The 17,559-nt window shown below is 43.3% G+C and overlaps 1 protein-coding gene across 2 annotated transcripts in view; it reads right to left on the minus strand.

Annotated features, from left to right (window-relative positions):
• Positions 1 to 17,559, minus strand: part of PMM (phosphomannomutase) — a 60,417-nt gene that overhangs the window by 25,998 nt on the left and 16,860 nt on the right. For both annotated transcript variants that reach the window (XM_086498638.1, XM_086498637.1), the window contains exon 3: positions 9,294 to 9,360. In XM_086498638.1, the coding sequence (XP_086354764.1) occupies positions 9,294 to 9,360 (67 nt within the window). The remainder of the gene's footprint in view (positions 1 to 9,293; positions 9,361 to 17,559) is intronic.

Genomic DNA, 17,559 nt, shown 5'->3' on the forward strand with positions numbered 1-17,559 from the left:
GGCAAGAAGAATGTTGTGGCTGATGCATTATCAAGAAAGCCACAAATTTCAACTGTGTCAATTCCATATCATCATAAGTTAGATGACATGAAGGAATAGTATACTGCTGATGAAGATTTTGCAAGAATCTTTGAACAGTTACAAGAGGGGCAACATCACGAGCACTACCTCCTCAGAGATGGTTTTATGATGATGCATGGCAGAGTTTGTGTCACTAGGCCACTGCGACATATGGTCATGGAAGAGAGTCATGTCCCACCGTATGCAGGGCATAGTGGCATTGATGCAACAGTTAAAACGGTAGAGACATTCTTCTATTGGACTACCTTGAGGAGAGATGTGGATGCCTTTGTGCGAGCATGCATAGTTTGCCAAAAGGTCAAGTTTGACAGGCAAAAGGCACCAGGGTTGTTACAACCACTGTCGATTCCGGATAGGCCATGGGAAAGCATTGCTATGGACTTTATCTTTGATCTTCCAAGGACGCTAACAAGGAGTGATGGTATATGGACCATCATCTGCAGGTTCAGCAAGCAGGCCCATTTTATCCCTGTCAGGAAGAAGATAAAATCTGATCAGATGGCACGCTTGTTCATGTCCAACGTGTTTAAGTACCATGGTATGCCACAATCGATTATCAGTGATCGTGATCCTTGCATGACCGGTTTGTTCTAGAGAGGATTGTTTGAGAACATGGGCACTACGCTCAAGTTCTCGTCTTCGTTTCATCCACAAACTGATGGACAGTCAGAAGAGGCTAATTCTACTGTCTTAGATCTGCTGAAATGCTATGTGTCAGATAATAAGGGCAAGTGGGAACAGTATTTGCCTATGCTTGAGTATGCGTACAATAATACGGTGCATTCGTCTACTGGCAAAGCACCTTTTGAGATTGTTGAAGGCGGCAAAAAGGTTCCTCCCATTTTGCATACAAAGGACAAGATCTTTGAGGCAGATCGATATGTTGAGAACATGGATGAGATGTATAAGAAGATTAAAGTTGCCTTGGAGAAGACTCAGGCAAAGCAGAAAAAGGCTGCTGATCGTCACCGTCGTGAATTGTTGTTATCACCTGGTGATTGGGTTCTGTTAAGGTTCGAAAAGGCAAGGTTAAAGAAGATGAAGGGCAAGGAACGGCTGTTTCCTAAGCTCAGCATGCGTTACTATGGTCCTTTTCAAGTGCTTGACAAGATCAACGATGTGGCTTACAGGCTGAAATTGCCTAATGCGTGGAAGATTCATAATGCGTTTCACGTGAGTCTTCTAAGACCCTTCGTGGGTGATGTGCCAGAACATATGCCAGATGAGGATTAGCCAGAAGTTGAGGAACTTGATGAGATCCTGGTACCTGAGCAAGTTTTGGCACATAAGGAGAGAAAAGTTAAAGGACAAGTTGCAAGACGCTATTTGGTGAAGTTCAAGAACTATCCACCTATGGATGCAAAGTGGATGGAAGAGCATGAACTGTCAGAGTCACCAAATGTATTGCAGCTTTACCTTCAAGCCTTTGGGTTACAGCCTACTTACGCCCCAACCCAACGTGTGCAAAGGAGGGGTAATGATAGAGCTAGTACATCAAATGTACATATGAATTCAGTGTAATAGATGGAAATGACAAAAGTATGAAGACCTCATTAAGTCATTTGTATCTATGTGTTATGACCTTTCTTGCGGATACATGCGATGATAAAAGAGTGTTAATAGCACAAGATCATCAGTGGCGTGTATTTATGGTATGCAATCGAGGACGTTTGCGATTTCAAGAGGGGGGTATGTCACAGGGACGTGGCAACTGCTAACTTTAGTTCTTGGTTTCTTTCCCATGGGTTTTGTTTTATTTTTGAGACCCTCTTCTTGAAGTAGCAAACGGTCGGACATTGTATGGCCAATGTGAATGGTAGTTTCACCCGCAGATGGGTAGTGGTCGGCACTGGAATTCGTATGGTAAGAGGACGTCTAGGCTCAGAGCAAGATCATATAGGTCCCCCCGTCGCACTTAGCAAGTTGGTGGATACTAGGAAGTGAACTCAATAAAGGCCTAAAGTCAAGGTGTGACTACCAACTGAAAGTATCCGATAGTTGGGCCACATTGCGTTTTTGGATGCGGTCCCAATGAGGATAGATGGTCAGAAGACCAATGGGAGCCCAACGGAAGCATCTCCTAAAATTTAGGTAACTGCTATTTTGGGCTGAGAAATGTGTTGGCGTCATTACCTCCGGTATGACTAGGGGAACATTTTACAACTCTGCCGCGAAGTCAACTGGGCAACCGGTCAGGATATTTTTAAGCGGCGAACCCGAAACAGGAAAATGCTTGTAAATGCGCCAAGTGGCACATTTCGGTGCACTTGCCTCTCAAGGGAAAAATTGGCGCTGAATTTTAAGCTGGGAGAGAGCCTCTTTTGCATTCTGTCACAAGTTAAGAGCTATAGAGAGCTTCCTTTCCCTCTTATGTACAGTGCGGTGCCAGGAGTGAGGCCCTGCACGCTACGCACTGCCCTCTCTCTCCCCTACGAGCAGTATGTTATGCCCCACTAGTGGGCTTTTCATTTGACCAATGTACAGTTATGTGGGTTAATGCGCGATTGCCGGGGCAAGAGCCTCTTGCACAGGTACTGGATTAGCTAGCGGCTAATCCCCCGCAGGTACAGGTGAATTCAGAGAGGTTTCACGTCAGAAATCTCATCCGATTCAAAGGGCAAGTAGCCCTACAGGTGCGGGAGCTCGAGGTCTTGCTACAGATGCGGCCGGCACGCGAAACGGAGCCCAAAACAGGGAATTACAGCCTGCTGTTTATTTTTGCAGGTTTAGGGTTTCGGCCCTAAACGGACCCTAATACCCCCAGGAGGTTCGGGGACGCAAGGAGGTTCGGGGACGCAAGGGGACCGCTGTACAGGTGAACTAGCGCATTTTCGGGGCAGAAAACAGAGAATTCAGCGTGCTGCAGATTCTCACCAGGTTTTGCAAAGTGTCCGTATGCGTCAGGAAAGTAACCTATTGCGTGGGGATACTGACTGTGAAGCGTCCTAGTACAGTTATGCTGTCGAAATCGGGCCAGAACAGGTGTTTCTTAGCCTAGATTGTGCGGGGAAGCTTGTAGGAGAACACGGGTTTTATTCCCTCTGTTAAAGAATAAAGAAATACCGAAAGGGGCGCCAATTTTGGGGCCTACAGGTTGTCGACGTCTGCTCGGAGCATTCTAGCTCCCGAGTCGTGTGTGTACTTAGGTGTTAATCCTCGTTACACGTTACCTTTGCAAAGTACTCTGTGTGTGTCTAAAGTAAAGAATTTCGGGTGAAAGCCAACCTCTACCGCCCTACGGGCCGGTTTCAGACCGAGACTCAAGAAGGATGTGGACGACTTTATACGAAGTTGCTTGGTATGCCCAAAGGTCAAGTTTGACAAGCATAAAGCACAAGGATTGTTACAACCTTTACCCATTCCCACCCGCCCTTGGGAAAGTATTGCTATGGATTTCATTTTTGATCTCCCGAAGACACAGAGTGGACATGATGGCATTTGGACTGTCATCGACAGATTTAGCAAGCAAGCTCACTTCATTCCAATGAAGAAAACAATCAAGCCGGATCATTTAGCGAGACTGCTCATTGCACAGATTTTCAGATTACATGGCATGTCGGAGACAATAGTCTCTGACAGAGATCCCCAATTAACGAGTTTGTTTTGGAGGGCTATTTGGAAGAACATTGGCATACGGTTGCACTTCTCATCATCTTTCCACCCGCAGACAGATGGGCAATCTGAGATTGCAAATCTTGTTGTACTAGACTTATTGAAGTGTTACATTTTTTATCAGAAGAGTCAATGGGAAAAATTTTGCCCTTGGTGGAATTTGCCTACAATAACACAATTTACTTTTTGACGGGGAAGGCGTCATTTGAGATCATTGAAGGTGCTCCGAAGGTTCTACCCTTCCTTAGCACGAAAGATAAAAATTTTAAAGGCGACAAGTACACGAGGGACTTCGACACTGCATTTGCCAAGGTCCGGGAAGCTTTAGCGAAATCTCAAGAACGACAAGAAGGCAGCAAATCGACACCGTCGCGATTTGAAATTAAAGGAGGACGATTGGGTGCTCTTACGTTTTGAGAAGGCACGCCTAAGAAAGAAAAAGGGAAAGGAGCGGCTTTTTCCAAAGCTTAGCATGAGGTACTACGGCCCTTTCCAGATAAAAGAAAAGATAAATGATGTCTCCTTTAGACTGAAGCTACCCGATACTTGGAAGATTCACAATGCATTTCATGTGAGTCTATTGAAGCCTTTTAAAGGCGATGTGCCCAATGATGGGGAGCGAGATGAGTAACACGCAGTGGAGGAAAGCAAGAAGATACTCGTTCCAGAACAGATATTGGCACACAAAGACAAAAAGATAAAAGTGATTAGGCGGTTCTTGGTTAAGTTCAAGAACTATCCTGCAAAGAATGCAAAGTGGATGGAGGAGGAGGACCTAGCAAATACTCCTCAGGTTTTGGAACTTTACCTTGAAGCATTAGGTTTAGCATAGTCTACTCCGATAGAACCCCGATTTCAGCAAGGGTGAATCTAGTGCAGCGGGTTTGCACAAGAGGGGAGTCACTCCGCTCCTTTGTCAATGGATTACCCCGATTTTGAATAGAGTCACTGATGACCCCTTTGGGTTTCACGAATACTAAAGGGCTGAGTAGTATTCTACTATATGACTTTATAACTGGAATTCCCAAAAATGAAAATGATTGATTTGAACTTGACTTGTTTGAGTGCACGAACTGAAAGACGAAATGACTGCAGCATTTCGGTCTCATAAATCTTTATAGACATGATTGCAATAGGGACTAGTTAATCAGGCATCCGTGAGGTCCCGATTGGATCTAGATCCAATTACTAAATACGTTGCCGATTCATCATGGTCTGAGATTTGGAATGAATTTGCATGTGAATTGTCATTTGATGTCTTGTGATGTCAAGTGATGTCAGGTGATGTGACTGTCGTTTTGTACAAGTGCTAGATATGTTGTGTCTAGTGCGTCGGCACTAACAATTAGTGTCTATTAAGACAATTTATGGCCTCCCTCTGTTTTGCAAGCGTAATCGAGGGCGGTTACAATTCTTTCAAGAGGGGGTATGTCACAAACTGGTGACGTGGCAGGCCCCCGGACACACACACGTAACTGTCCATAATGCGTCGACAAGCTGAGGTGGCAAACTATACGGACCCCCACAAATTGCGCTGACTGCTGACGTGGCAGATTTTCGTAAAATGCAGTGGCAGTCCATACGAATTTCCAAAAATTACACTGGCCAGCTTTTAGGCATAATGCTTTTGAGTTGAGAAGCTTTTGAGTTTAAGATTTTGGGGCTCTGCTTTTGGGCATCCCTTGAAACAATAAATAAGTCTTTTGGGCCTCATTACTCAGAGCATCTGGACGCAGAGTCTGAGTGTGAGTTCCCGCGGACTCTCTTGTACTTTGCACACAGATTAATATTAAAAGAGATACCGAAAGGGGTGCATGTCTTTGGGGCCAATACCTCTTGGCACGGAACTACGCCAGGCCGTGTCGTCTTTTGTGAACTGTTTTAAAGTGAATCTCTGTTGTGTCGCAGTAAAATCTAGACTTGGGATGTCTAAATTTGTTATAGTAAGTGACTTGCTGAGTGGTCCAGAATTCCTTATGGCGCACACAGGCTTCCATACTCATCAAAATTCAATGCTAACTGGCCCAACCAGTCCCAGACTGACCGACCTAGACTCCCGATGTGAGAAACCTGTCCGGCCGCAGCCATTTCACACTAGCCATGCAATGTCCACTTGCACCTTTTCAAGGGTTCCAGGAAAAACGAGTAAAAAGAAAATAAATAAAAACATGTAGTACATATTTAAAGAAGGCAACAGGAAAAATACATCTCTTGATGACAGGTTTCTCTACTCTTGATCACATCTTGACTCTACGGGCCATTATTAAGGAGGGCAGGTCACATGGGAAACGGATATATTGTAGCTTTGTGGGCTTCCGCAAAGCTTTTGATACAGTACCCAGAGCTAGACTAATACGGCGACTGTAGGTCATGGGGGTACCCACAGAGCTCATTTGGGGGATATGGCTTTATACAAATCAATTGTGGGGCAAGTACCCACTCCCGAGGGGATTTATACCCTTGTTCACTCCACTATTGGATTTCTACCCTAGTTCACTCCACTATTGGAATGAAGCCGGGATGCCTACTATCTCCTACTTTGTTTGGTATGTATGTAGATGAGGCCTTTGATTACATTACGAGACTAGGGGACAAAGGAGCACACCTAGCAGGGACATGGATCCCACATTTGTTATAGGCTGATGATATGTGCTGATTTTTGACTCCCTAGAGGGAGTGGAGCGCCGCCACTTGGATGCCTTACATGTGTTTGCGGACGATAGTGGATTGTCTATCAACCTTGGTAAAACCAAGGTTATGGTGTTTAACACCACACCGCATTGGGTCAAGAGGTTAGCTCCCACATTTACCTACGGGCAGGAGATTGTGGAGTATACAAATGCATATACTTATCTAGGGGTAGTTTTTAGTGGGCCAGTTTTTTCGTTGAAAAGAGCAGCAGAGACTAGATTGACCACAGCCTATACAGCCTTGGACAGACTTGAGAGGATGTGTTCATAGGTTCAATTTTCAAAACCTCAAACCAAACTTTGGTTTTATTATATTTTGGTGACCTCCGCTATGATGTATGGGGTGCACATTTGGACCCCTCAGTTGGTTGTCACGGTAGAGCTGGCAGCACTAACGGATGGAAAGGGATGGAGAGGCCCTTGGTATCTATGATTGCCCAGATGATTAGAGCAAAGGCCCACTACCTCATGAGATTATTATAGCAGAGCTAGCTGCCACTCCGGTGGTAATTAAGGCACTTACTAGATCAGTCTCTTTCATAAAGATTGCTTGCCGGCTTGCTCTTGAGTCTTTCCGACAGTTGGACTTACAGGGAGACACGGCCTGCCGGTATGGACAAATCTGAGATGACTTCTTGGTTCCAGATGCATGGTTTTAGCATAAACAGACTGCCTCCCTTCCAGTACTCTTTGGAGACTCCCTCTCTCACTGTGACACGGACAGAGATTACTAGACTAGACTTATCAACCAGGACGAGATTCAAATGGACACCATGAGGACTTGGATAGAGCCTACTCAGGAGTTGGGCACGAAGATGGCTTTTTACAACATTTTCTCCAACACACGGTAGATGGATTTTGTAGTCAGGCCCAACTATATGGACACATTTATCATATGGGGTGCGGTGTGCTATTGGCCAGATACGTCCATCCTCACACCAGCTTGAGATTGAGACTGGCAGATATAGAGGAGTTTTGGTTGAGGCCAGGGTATGTCGTGTATGCCATAGGGAGCCAGAGACAAAGCTGCATTACATATGTCATTGCTCCGCATACTATGAGATTCGTTGGCGATTCCATTGCTTATTCAGGGAGGGTTTTGGACCACTTTCCAGAGTTATGGGATACCAAGATCAGAGATGCTTGGGTTTGTTCTTGCTTGAGTTGAGGAGACATAGAGATTGCGTGTTGAAGTGACCAGAGAGACGAACTCAACAGTAGGTTACGGACTATTTCAGGCCAGCCATTGCCATTAGACAGCTAGACAGACAGGTTCTGCAGCAAAGTTAGGATCACACCTCCACTACAGGCACACTGATTGACCGTGTGATGGACCTAGGGAGATCCAGGCGTCCACGATTACAAATGAGGGCATCCCAACATAGACGGAGATTACAAGAGAGGATTCGAGATTATTTTGGCGTGCAACGCACGATACCCAGTCAGGTTTTTTACCATGGAGGACATCGAGGAGATCCGACACCAATCGATGTTGGATTTACTCTGAGCAGGAGGATTATCCCCTTCTTAGTTGCTTAAGTTTCTTGCATCCCTCATTATTTTGTACCTTTGTATTGACTAGAGAGACTCTAGTCTTTTCCCCACCTTCACTTTCATTACAACATTTTGTTTAGGATGTTAGTCTTTCTTTCAGCACACATATTTTGCATTAAATTCACCAGTTTATAACTTGTTGGTCTCATAGGTCATTTTGGCCTTTTGTAGACATTGATATATCATTTCATTTCTATGACATCCACACACATCATCAGTACCCAAACTGATTATATAGAGTAGGCTCATGAATGGAACTTACTCTATATACCAACAAGCTGAGTTTACTACAAGGGTGATGAGGAAAACTTGGCCATGATGATGAAGGCTAGCGCTTGTGAAGTAAAGATCAAAATGTACTGATGTACAAAAATAACGAGACAGGCTAAATAAGAAAAGAGTGTGTCACTAAGCCAAAAGGTAAGAGGGCTTTTGAGCCCCTCCTTCACTTAATCTTCTACTGCACATTTTTAACACTCCAAAAGAAGGAATGTTGGAGATAAACTTACTATGTTGCAAAAAAGATCAAACAACTTTCAAGATCCTTTTGAACAAGCACCCTTTTTTCAGTTAGTAAAAAAATAAGATGACAAGCCTGAACAAAAAAAGCAGATATAGATATTCGACGCGGCTGTCAGAATGTAACAGCCACTCCATTTTCAAAATGGCTGTTACACTCTAACAGCTGCGTCCTTTAAAAAGAAATGGACCATTTTATTCTTCCCGAACCTTCCCATTTTTCCTCAAAAATGTCTCACAAAAAGGGTTTAGGGTTTAGTGCTTAGTTTATCATATCTTTATTCCTTTAGTCATGACTTACTTAATCAAAGTTAATTTCAAAGGACGCTCCTTGATATTAATCTACCTTTTCTCTGAACAATGGTTGAAAGTTTCAAGTTTAATGACATATTTTGTAGTCTATGTTAAAGTGTGTAGTTGCTCATTCTGTTTCCTGTGTCTGGTCACGGCAAACCCCAATGCAATGAAGATAACATGCATAATTGAGCCAAACCTTACTTGCACAAGTACTCTACACCCAAACCGCACAAAACACAAAACAACTACAAAAAGACACAAGCCAAGAAAAGACACACACACACGAGCCTACACAGACACAACTGATGGATTTACTCTCAAGCACCAACAAACAACATTGCACTCGCAAAAAAGAAATTTTCAAAATAACCATTGATCAATTGATTAATATTTAGATCCCTTAGGCGAATCCTCTAAGTGAACATCCACCAGCGTCAGTGTAGACAAGACTTGGCCATGATAGAGTTGTAAAGCACATACAGAAAACAGCACAAAGGAGCACAGAAGTCAAGATGCAGTTTGACATGGAATTTGAATTACCTGATTTGCCAAGTTGCTCTGAGATCTTACAAAGGTCTGAACCACCTACAACCCCGACCACAACTACCTGCATGTAAAATCATTCACCTCTTTCTAAAAAATTAAAAATCACAAACCATTCGAAGCAATCAACAAAACTAGAAAAGGTTCCTCAATCAAAGCAATCATTTGAAGAGCAGAAAAAAGAAATTGAGGTCTAGAACACCCGGCCCTGTGAACTACTCTTATGACAACTTCATGTACAATAGGAGCAGTGACATGAGAGGAAATAAGAGGCCACACATACAGGGACCTAGAAACTCAGATTGGACTTGGAGGCAACGGAAAAAAAATTGTGCCAGATATCAAGCACATAGGAGGACACGCTGCACCAAACCTTCAGCTTCACATTAGGATGGGGGCAGTGGCACAAACTGGTGACGTGGCAGGCCCCCTGACACACACACCTGACTGCCCATGAAATGCGCCGAGAGGCTGACGTGGCAAACTGTACGGACCCCGCAAATTGCGCTGACTTGCTGATGTGGCAATACGTACGGATTTCCGGAAATTACGCTGGCTGAATTTGGCAACTTTTAAGTTACAGTTGCTTTTGAGTTTGAGAAGCTTTTGAGTTATTGAGGAAAGAAGAATAACATAGACACTGTGTGAAATCTCCCCCTATGCAAGAGTGAGAAATTTTCTCTTGCATGTATTTATTGCAGATTTCTTGAATGCTAAAAATGAATACAAATTGTCCGTCTAAGCATAAAGTGACCAAAGCTCATAAAGCGCACTTTAATAATGAAATGTTCATAAATATGCTATCCTTTTGCATAGCTCATAGATCACTTAACATGCTTTTTCCACCTGTCAGTTGCAGTAATTAAATATATTTTTATTTACAAGAGTTGCTAAGCTACAAATCTCCAAATCATACTTTGAAAATAATGGTTAAAATTATGTGTATGGAACATAATAAAAATTCAGAAACTTAAACAATATTTGCTTATGCCTGTCATCATCCACATATTGCATATTCTAATGTCCCATACCACAAGAATATGCACTATTTGTCATATCCTCATGTATCAACATATCATTGATCAGTCATTGTTTCATAATCAAATTCCATTAATTTAGAATCCAGTTCAATATACAATGTTGACATTATATGATCATAAGCAATATCCAAATCCAATTTCAATTTCAAATCCAAATCATTTCCATTATATACCCGGGTAATAAAATTATGCTAGAGAATATGATAGCTAGTCATTGCAGTATGATTTTGTAATCGGTGTTTGCTAAATTGACGAATCAACATCGATGGGACATGCTGCCTAAGTAAGTAAATTTACACTTGTATTTCCTAAAACAGGGTTTCTCGATACATTCGAGAAATTTGACTTACCCCACTTATGAGATCTTCGCTCAGAGAACTTGACAAACCTCCAATAATGAAAGTAGAAAGAGAAAGAGTTCCCAAGAAAAGAAAGATAAGGATACACGACCCCGGCTCACTATTCGAGAGAGGGCCAATTACACCAAAGAAAGGAAGTGTTTTGGTTGCAGGGAACATGGGCACATCTCCGCAAAGTGTCCCAAAAAGGCACAGCAAGAACAAAGCGAAGACAGACCAGAGAGTTCGAGAGTAGCAAAGGAACGTGGCAAGCAGGACTGGTATCAGATTGCATGGGTATTGACGCAAGCCTGATTGATGAAAGTACAGAACTTTGCCAAGCTTGGGGCAAGTTAAAGATCAAGAAGCCCTGATTTTCTTCGATGGAGGACCCAAGGCCAACTTCATTTCACCCGAATTCCCTCCGCGGCTCGAGATTTCACCCGATCCGATGGGACCACCAGTAGAGGCAGTTCTAACAGCACCCGGACAAGACATAGCCATTACACCTATCATTGGCAAACTTCCATTGCATTGTCAGGGGTATTTGGGGCACGAGGACTTTTACATAATGCCATTGGAAGGTTGTGACGTCCTCTTAGGAGTCCCTTGGTACCATAAGAACAACGCCGTGGTCCATTATCGGGCAAAGAAAGCAACATTGACGAATGAAAAGGGCCGAAAAATTGTACTTGATGTAAAACTCAAGGGCGAGTCCGTCCCTATTGTATCGGCTTCGGCCATTTCCAAATTAATGAAATCCACTCTCTTTGTTTACTCGATCTACTTGAAAGAGTTAAATGATGAACACAGAACGAACATGTCTAAACTTGATAAAGAACGCCAGATTTTCTCCACAATCATGCCGATTGCTTCTCTGAGGCCCTGCCAGGCGAGTTGCCCCAATCTCGACCTGAGGATCACACCCTTGATCTGATACCTGGAAGCACACCACCGAACCGACCACCTTACCGTGTTAGCCGTGCCCAGAATGAAGAGATTATGAACCAAGTGAAAGACCTTTTGGAAAAGGGTCTTATCCAACCGAGTACTTCACCCTACTGCTCTCCGGTGTTGTTGGTTTTAAAGAAAGACTGATCTTGAAGAATGTGCATTGATTACAGAGACCTCAATAAAATCATCGTCAAGAACACATTTCCGATTCCAAGGATCGATGATATTCTTGACCGACTTCACGGATCCTCTTGTTTCAGTAGGATTGATTTGAAAAGCGAATATCATCAGATTCGAATCGTGTCGGGAGATGTCTACAAGACAACCTTTCGAACGAGCTTTGATTTGTATGAATTTTTGGTGATGCCTTTTGGCCTTACAAATGCTACAGCGACTTTCAACCGAATGATGGATAGGATTTTCACAGAGTATAGATCATTTGTCGGCACTTTCTTTGATGACATTATAGTCTTCTCCAAGGATGAAGCAGAACATAGAGTCTAGGCACCATCTGCTACTACAGGTCTTTCAGGCATTGCGAGATCACAAGTTACTTACCAATGCCAAAATGAATGAATTTTTCTTGCCGGAGATACACTTTTGGGGACACATCGTCTCAACAGAAGCAGCAGGAGTACACATGGACCCGGCCAAGATTGAGACTATACGTGATTGGCCCGATTTGAAGAATGTTCATGAAGTTAGAAGCTTCTTGGGCTTGTGTTCTTACTACCGGCGGTTCATTCAAAAGTTTGCAGAGGTAGCTTCCCCTCTGCACATTCGGACACAGAAAGGAATCCCTTTCTCGTGGGGACCCACATAGGTGACTACCTTTTAGACACTGAAAGAGAAATTGACTACTGGACCAGTATTGACTTTGCCGGATTTGCAAAAGTCATTTGAAGTATATTGTGATGCTTGTGGTCGTAGTCTGGGAGTGGTCTTAATGCAAGAAGGCCATGTGATTATCCTATGAAAGCCGATTGTTTTCAAGGCCAGAATTGGCAGCACAGATTTATGAAAAAGAGCTTTGGCCAATGATCCATGCTCTACTCAGTGGCGACATTACCTGCTCGGAGCAATTTCACGGTCTTTACTGATCATCAGAATTTATGCTACTTCTTGTCACAGAAGCAGCTTTTGGAAAACCAAATGCCGTGGGCTAAAATCTTGTCACAGTTTCACTTCCAGATTGTCCATGTTCAGGGACATAAGATCTTGGTGGCAAATGCTTCGTCTCAAAAGCCGCTAGTCTTGGCTATTTCCACGATTCATCATAGCAGCTTCGAGGACATGGTTGATCAGTACACCACAGATCCGGATTTTTAGGATGTATTCACTCGAATATAGAATGGGGAGCTAGTAGTGGGATATTCCATACGGAATGGCTACTTGATGAAGAAAACGATGTTGTGCGTTACACAACCATTGCGGGAAAAGGTTTTGACTGAGTGCCTTTGTCCACCTTTTACGGGTCACCGCGGCATCGACACCACCTTGAAAGGTGTGGAGCATTACTTCTTTTGGCCGAGGCTCAAGAAGGATGTGGACGATTTTGTACGCAATTGCTTCGTATGCCAAAAGGTCAAGTTTGACAAGCATAAAGCACAGGGATTGTTACAGCCTTTATCCATTCCCACCCGCCCTTGGGAAAGTATTGCTATGGATTTCATTTTTGATCTTCCGAAGACACAGAGTGGGCATGATGGCATTTGGACTGTCATCGACAGATTTAGCAAGCAAGCTCACTTCATTCCAGTGAAGAAAACAATCAAGCCGGATCATTTAGCAAGACTATTCATTGCAGAGATTTTCAGATTACATGGCATGTCTGAGACAATAGTCTCTGACAGAGATCCCAAATTCACGAGTTTGTTTTGGAGGGCTATTTGGGAGAACATTGGCACACGGTTGCAGTTCTCATCATCTTTCCACACGTAGACAGATGGGCAATCTGAGATTGCAAATTCAGTCATACTGGATTTATTGACGTCTTACATTTCTGATCAGAAGACTCGATGGAAAAAAAAATTGCCCTTGGTGAAATTTGCCTAGAATAACAGGATCCACTCTTCAACAGGGAAGGTGCCATTTGAGATCATTGAAGGTGCTCCGAAGGTTACAACCTTCCTTAGCACGAAAGATAAAATTTTTGAAGCCGACCAGTACACGAGGAACTTGGACCCTGCATTTGCCAAGGTTCGGGAAGCTTTAGCAAAATCTCAGGAACGACACAAGAAGGCAGCAGATCGACACCGTCGCGATTTGAAATTAAAGGAAGACGATTGGGTGCTCTTACGTTTTGAGAAGGCACGCCTAAGAAAGAAAAATGGAAAGGAGCGGCTTTTTCCAAAGCTTAGCATGAGGTACTATGGCCCTTTCCAGATAAAAGGAAAGATAAATGATGTCTCCTTTAGACTGAAGCTGCCCGATACTTGGAAGATTTACAATGTATTTCATGTGAGTTTATTGAAGCCTTTTAAAGGCGATGTGCCCCATGATGGGGAGCCAGATGAGAAACCCGCAGTGGAGGAAAGCAAGGAGATACTCGTTCCATAACAGATATTGGCAACAAGGACAGAAAGTTAAAAGGTAAACTGATTAGGCGGTTCTTGGTTAAGTTCAAGAACTATCCTGCATTGGATGCGAAGTGGATGGAGAAGGAGGACCTAGCAGATACTCCTCAGATTTTAGAACTTTACCTTGAAGCATTTGGTTTAGCATAGTCTACTCCGATAGAACCCCGATTTCAGTAAGGGTGAATCCATAGTTGCCACGGAGTTTCGAAACGTTTCGTTTGAAAAGAGTTTCAAAAGTTTCGAAACGGTTTCGTCCGAAAAAGAAACGCCAAAACAGAAGTTTCGTGCAAACTGAAGAAATGTACGTAAGTTTAAGTGGTATAAGCTGAGATCTTAGACATGAAAAAGAGGGAGAATAGGACTAACTTTCATCATTACAAGTAAGAGAGAAGCTACATTCATGACATTGAGGATTTCATGACATAAAAAAATCAACGCTACAACGTGCGAAAACTTATGAGCATTGACTTTACCTTTGAAACGTCCAAACTCAAAGAGAAACGTTTCTGAAACGTTTCATAGGTTTCATGAGTGAAGAAACGCGTTTCTTGGCAAGACTGGGTGAATCTAGTGCAGTGGGTTTGCACAAGAGGGGAGTCACTCCGCCTTTTTGTCACCCCGATTTTGAATAGAGTCACTGATGTCCCCTTTGGGTTTCAGGGATACTAAAGGGCTGAATAGTATTCTAATGTATAACTTTATAACTCGAATTCCCGAAGTTATAACTCGAATTCCCGCAAATGAAAATGATTGATTTGTACTTGACTTGTTTGAGTGCAGGAACTGAAAGACGAAATGACTCCAGCATTTCGGTCTCATAAATCTCTATAGACATGATTGCAATAAGGATTAGTTAATCGGGCATCCGTGAGGTCCATAAGTTGATGGGAACTAATATAAAAATTGTCCCATTCAGTGAGGTTCTGTAAGCTGGTAAAACTTCTTTCGGTGTTGCTTCTTCTTAGGGTTTAGGCCCCTTGGCCGCGATCTGCAGGTTGGCTCCAATCTTCAAGGGCTTGACACGTCAACAATTTGTGGCATGGATATTCGTATAGGTGCCACATCAGCAACTAGCGCGAATTGTAGCAGTCCGTATAGCATGTCAAAGCAAATTGCGGAGCATCCGTTACTATCATTGGCTTCAATCTCATCCAATAAGGAGTATATTCTCACTCCAGATCGCGGCTCTTGATACTTTGACGTAGGAAAATTAGCCATCACACCCAGACCGCTCTGTAACGGGTGTCTTGATGCATTAAAATACATACCCAGGCAATCTCACCCAATTAGGAATATTTTCAGTGGTTGGCACTTCACAATGCAACGTAAATGCTCACATGTGCATGTTACAAGACACAACGAACAATGTCGCTAAGCACTCCCCCGAGACACATGGTCTGCGGTATAAAGCTACTCAATGACTACCTCGTCACTCCCCCGCAAATAACCTAAAAAGGTCCAAGACAAGTTCAAAACAGATACCATCCATTTCAAACAAAATTCCGAATAAAATCACTGAACTCCAAACAGATTCTCAGACAAAGTTCAATCTTAAAAACCAATCTCAACATTAGTCCAGCTCAAAAAGACGACTGGCTTTCCATCGTGAAACTGCACCAAAATTAGGGTTCAATTTCTTCCATAAGGTTGTAGCCAATCGCAGCATAGTCCATAAGCTCTTGAATAGTTGAAACAAGCCTCGACAGACAGTGTTCCTACGGCGGTGATGGTAGCCCCAAGATATACCAATCACATTGGGCCTCCAAGGTTATCAGTTCGAGAACGCACACCTGCTGAGAGATGTCGAGAAATTTCAAGTTATAATCTGCTAGGGTTTCCGTGGCAAGCATTTTAGGATACCCCACTGTGCCAGAAGCTGCACTCTGAAGGCAGATGTATGAAGGCATGTAACTTCGGGCAAAAAAAAATTCTTAAAAGCTTGCCAAGTCCTTGTCGACGATGGTGATGACGATGACGAGGTACTGATGGGTCTATGTCGACGTCGGTGATAACGGCGACGAGGTACTGATGGGTCTGTCAACGACAGTGATGACGACGACCAGGTTTTGTGGATCTATGTCGATGCAATGACAACAACGACCAGGTTCTGTGGATTATGCCGAGCAAAGACACAAGGGATATTGGGTGACCGAGGCTCACAAAGGTGCCAGGCTTGGTCCCAAGCTAAGACTCATGCTAGATTGTAGCAGAAGCATGTCCATGTAGCGCTAGTTGAGAGCGCACGTGACATCCCCCCGTTAAAGGTAGGCACAACTGCCGAACTTCTATCGTGGATTCTTTCTGTACTTTTGATAGTGATTGCTTATGACGCATGTAGATGCATAAACCAATGAGAACTCCTCCAAACTCATGGATATTGTGGATGTAGGTCCTATTGCGATGTAGACACCGACCAACCGAGTTGCTAGGTAGCGTTACTACTGTCGCAGAATACCAGCCTTCATGCTGACTTTGCCTTGCAAGCAAGTACTACCACTCCAATAGTCATGTCGTGAAAACATTGCGGGTGAATCTTGTCACGATTGTGACTATGTTACAATATTACATCTACTCCTAGTTGCATATATGCAAAGTGCCATGCCAAGGAGAACCCCTACGCTTGGATGGTCACGACCCTTCGCTCAAGAGACATGCCTCTTCGCCAAAAGCCACACTCCTTTGACGATTGGTCACAACCCTTCGCTCTACGATTGCGACTCTTCGTCCAATGGTTGTAGCTCTTCGCAAAGGATGTGTCTTTACATCTAAAGTCATGTCTCTTCACCATGAGATGTGTCTTTTCATTTGTGTCTCTTCGTCTCCTATATAAGGAGCCTATTGTACTCAGTTTTCAAGCATTCATTCAATCAATCAAACATACATTCAGTCTCTTGAGTCTCAATTTGATCTTAAGTATGAAGTTTTAAGTCTTAATTACAGAATTAGCACCACTAATCCTCACAGTGGTATCAGAGCAATTTTTTTTCCCGGGACCCGAAGCTTGTGAGCCTCTCACCCTCGCCGCTACACTCTATCCCCTCTACACCGCGTGTTGTATGGCAGCAAAAGGAAGATGGAATTCAACTTCTTCGCCGATGATATGAGGTAACTTGGTATCAATTTATTGTTAATAATAATTACATAATACCAGTTATGTGTGAGAAGGCTTCAGAGTGAAAGGGTGCACCCATTTGCGAAAATTGTTGTGAATTCACTCCTAATCTAGGAACTCATCCTAAATGACCCTTGGAGGCATCCCTTCATTATTTGGCCCTAACACAGCCTTATCTTAGTCATTGGGATATACACAGCAGCAAATTTGAGGGTTGCCACATCTATCGCAAGGAATTTT

This window comes from Adiantum capillus-veneris, chromosome 24, assembly GCF_014529385.1.
Source record: "Adiantum capillus-veneris isolate H3 chromosome 24, ASM1452938v2, whole genome shotgun sequence".
NCBI classification, from domain to species: Eukaryota; Viridiplantae; Streptophyta; class Polypodiopsida; order Polypodiales; family Pteridaceae; genus Adiantum; species Adiantum capillus-veneris.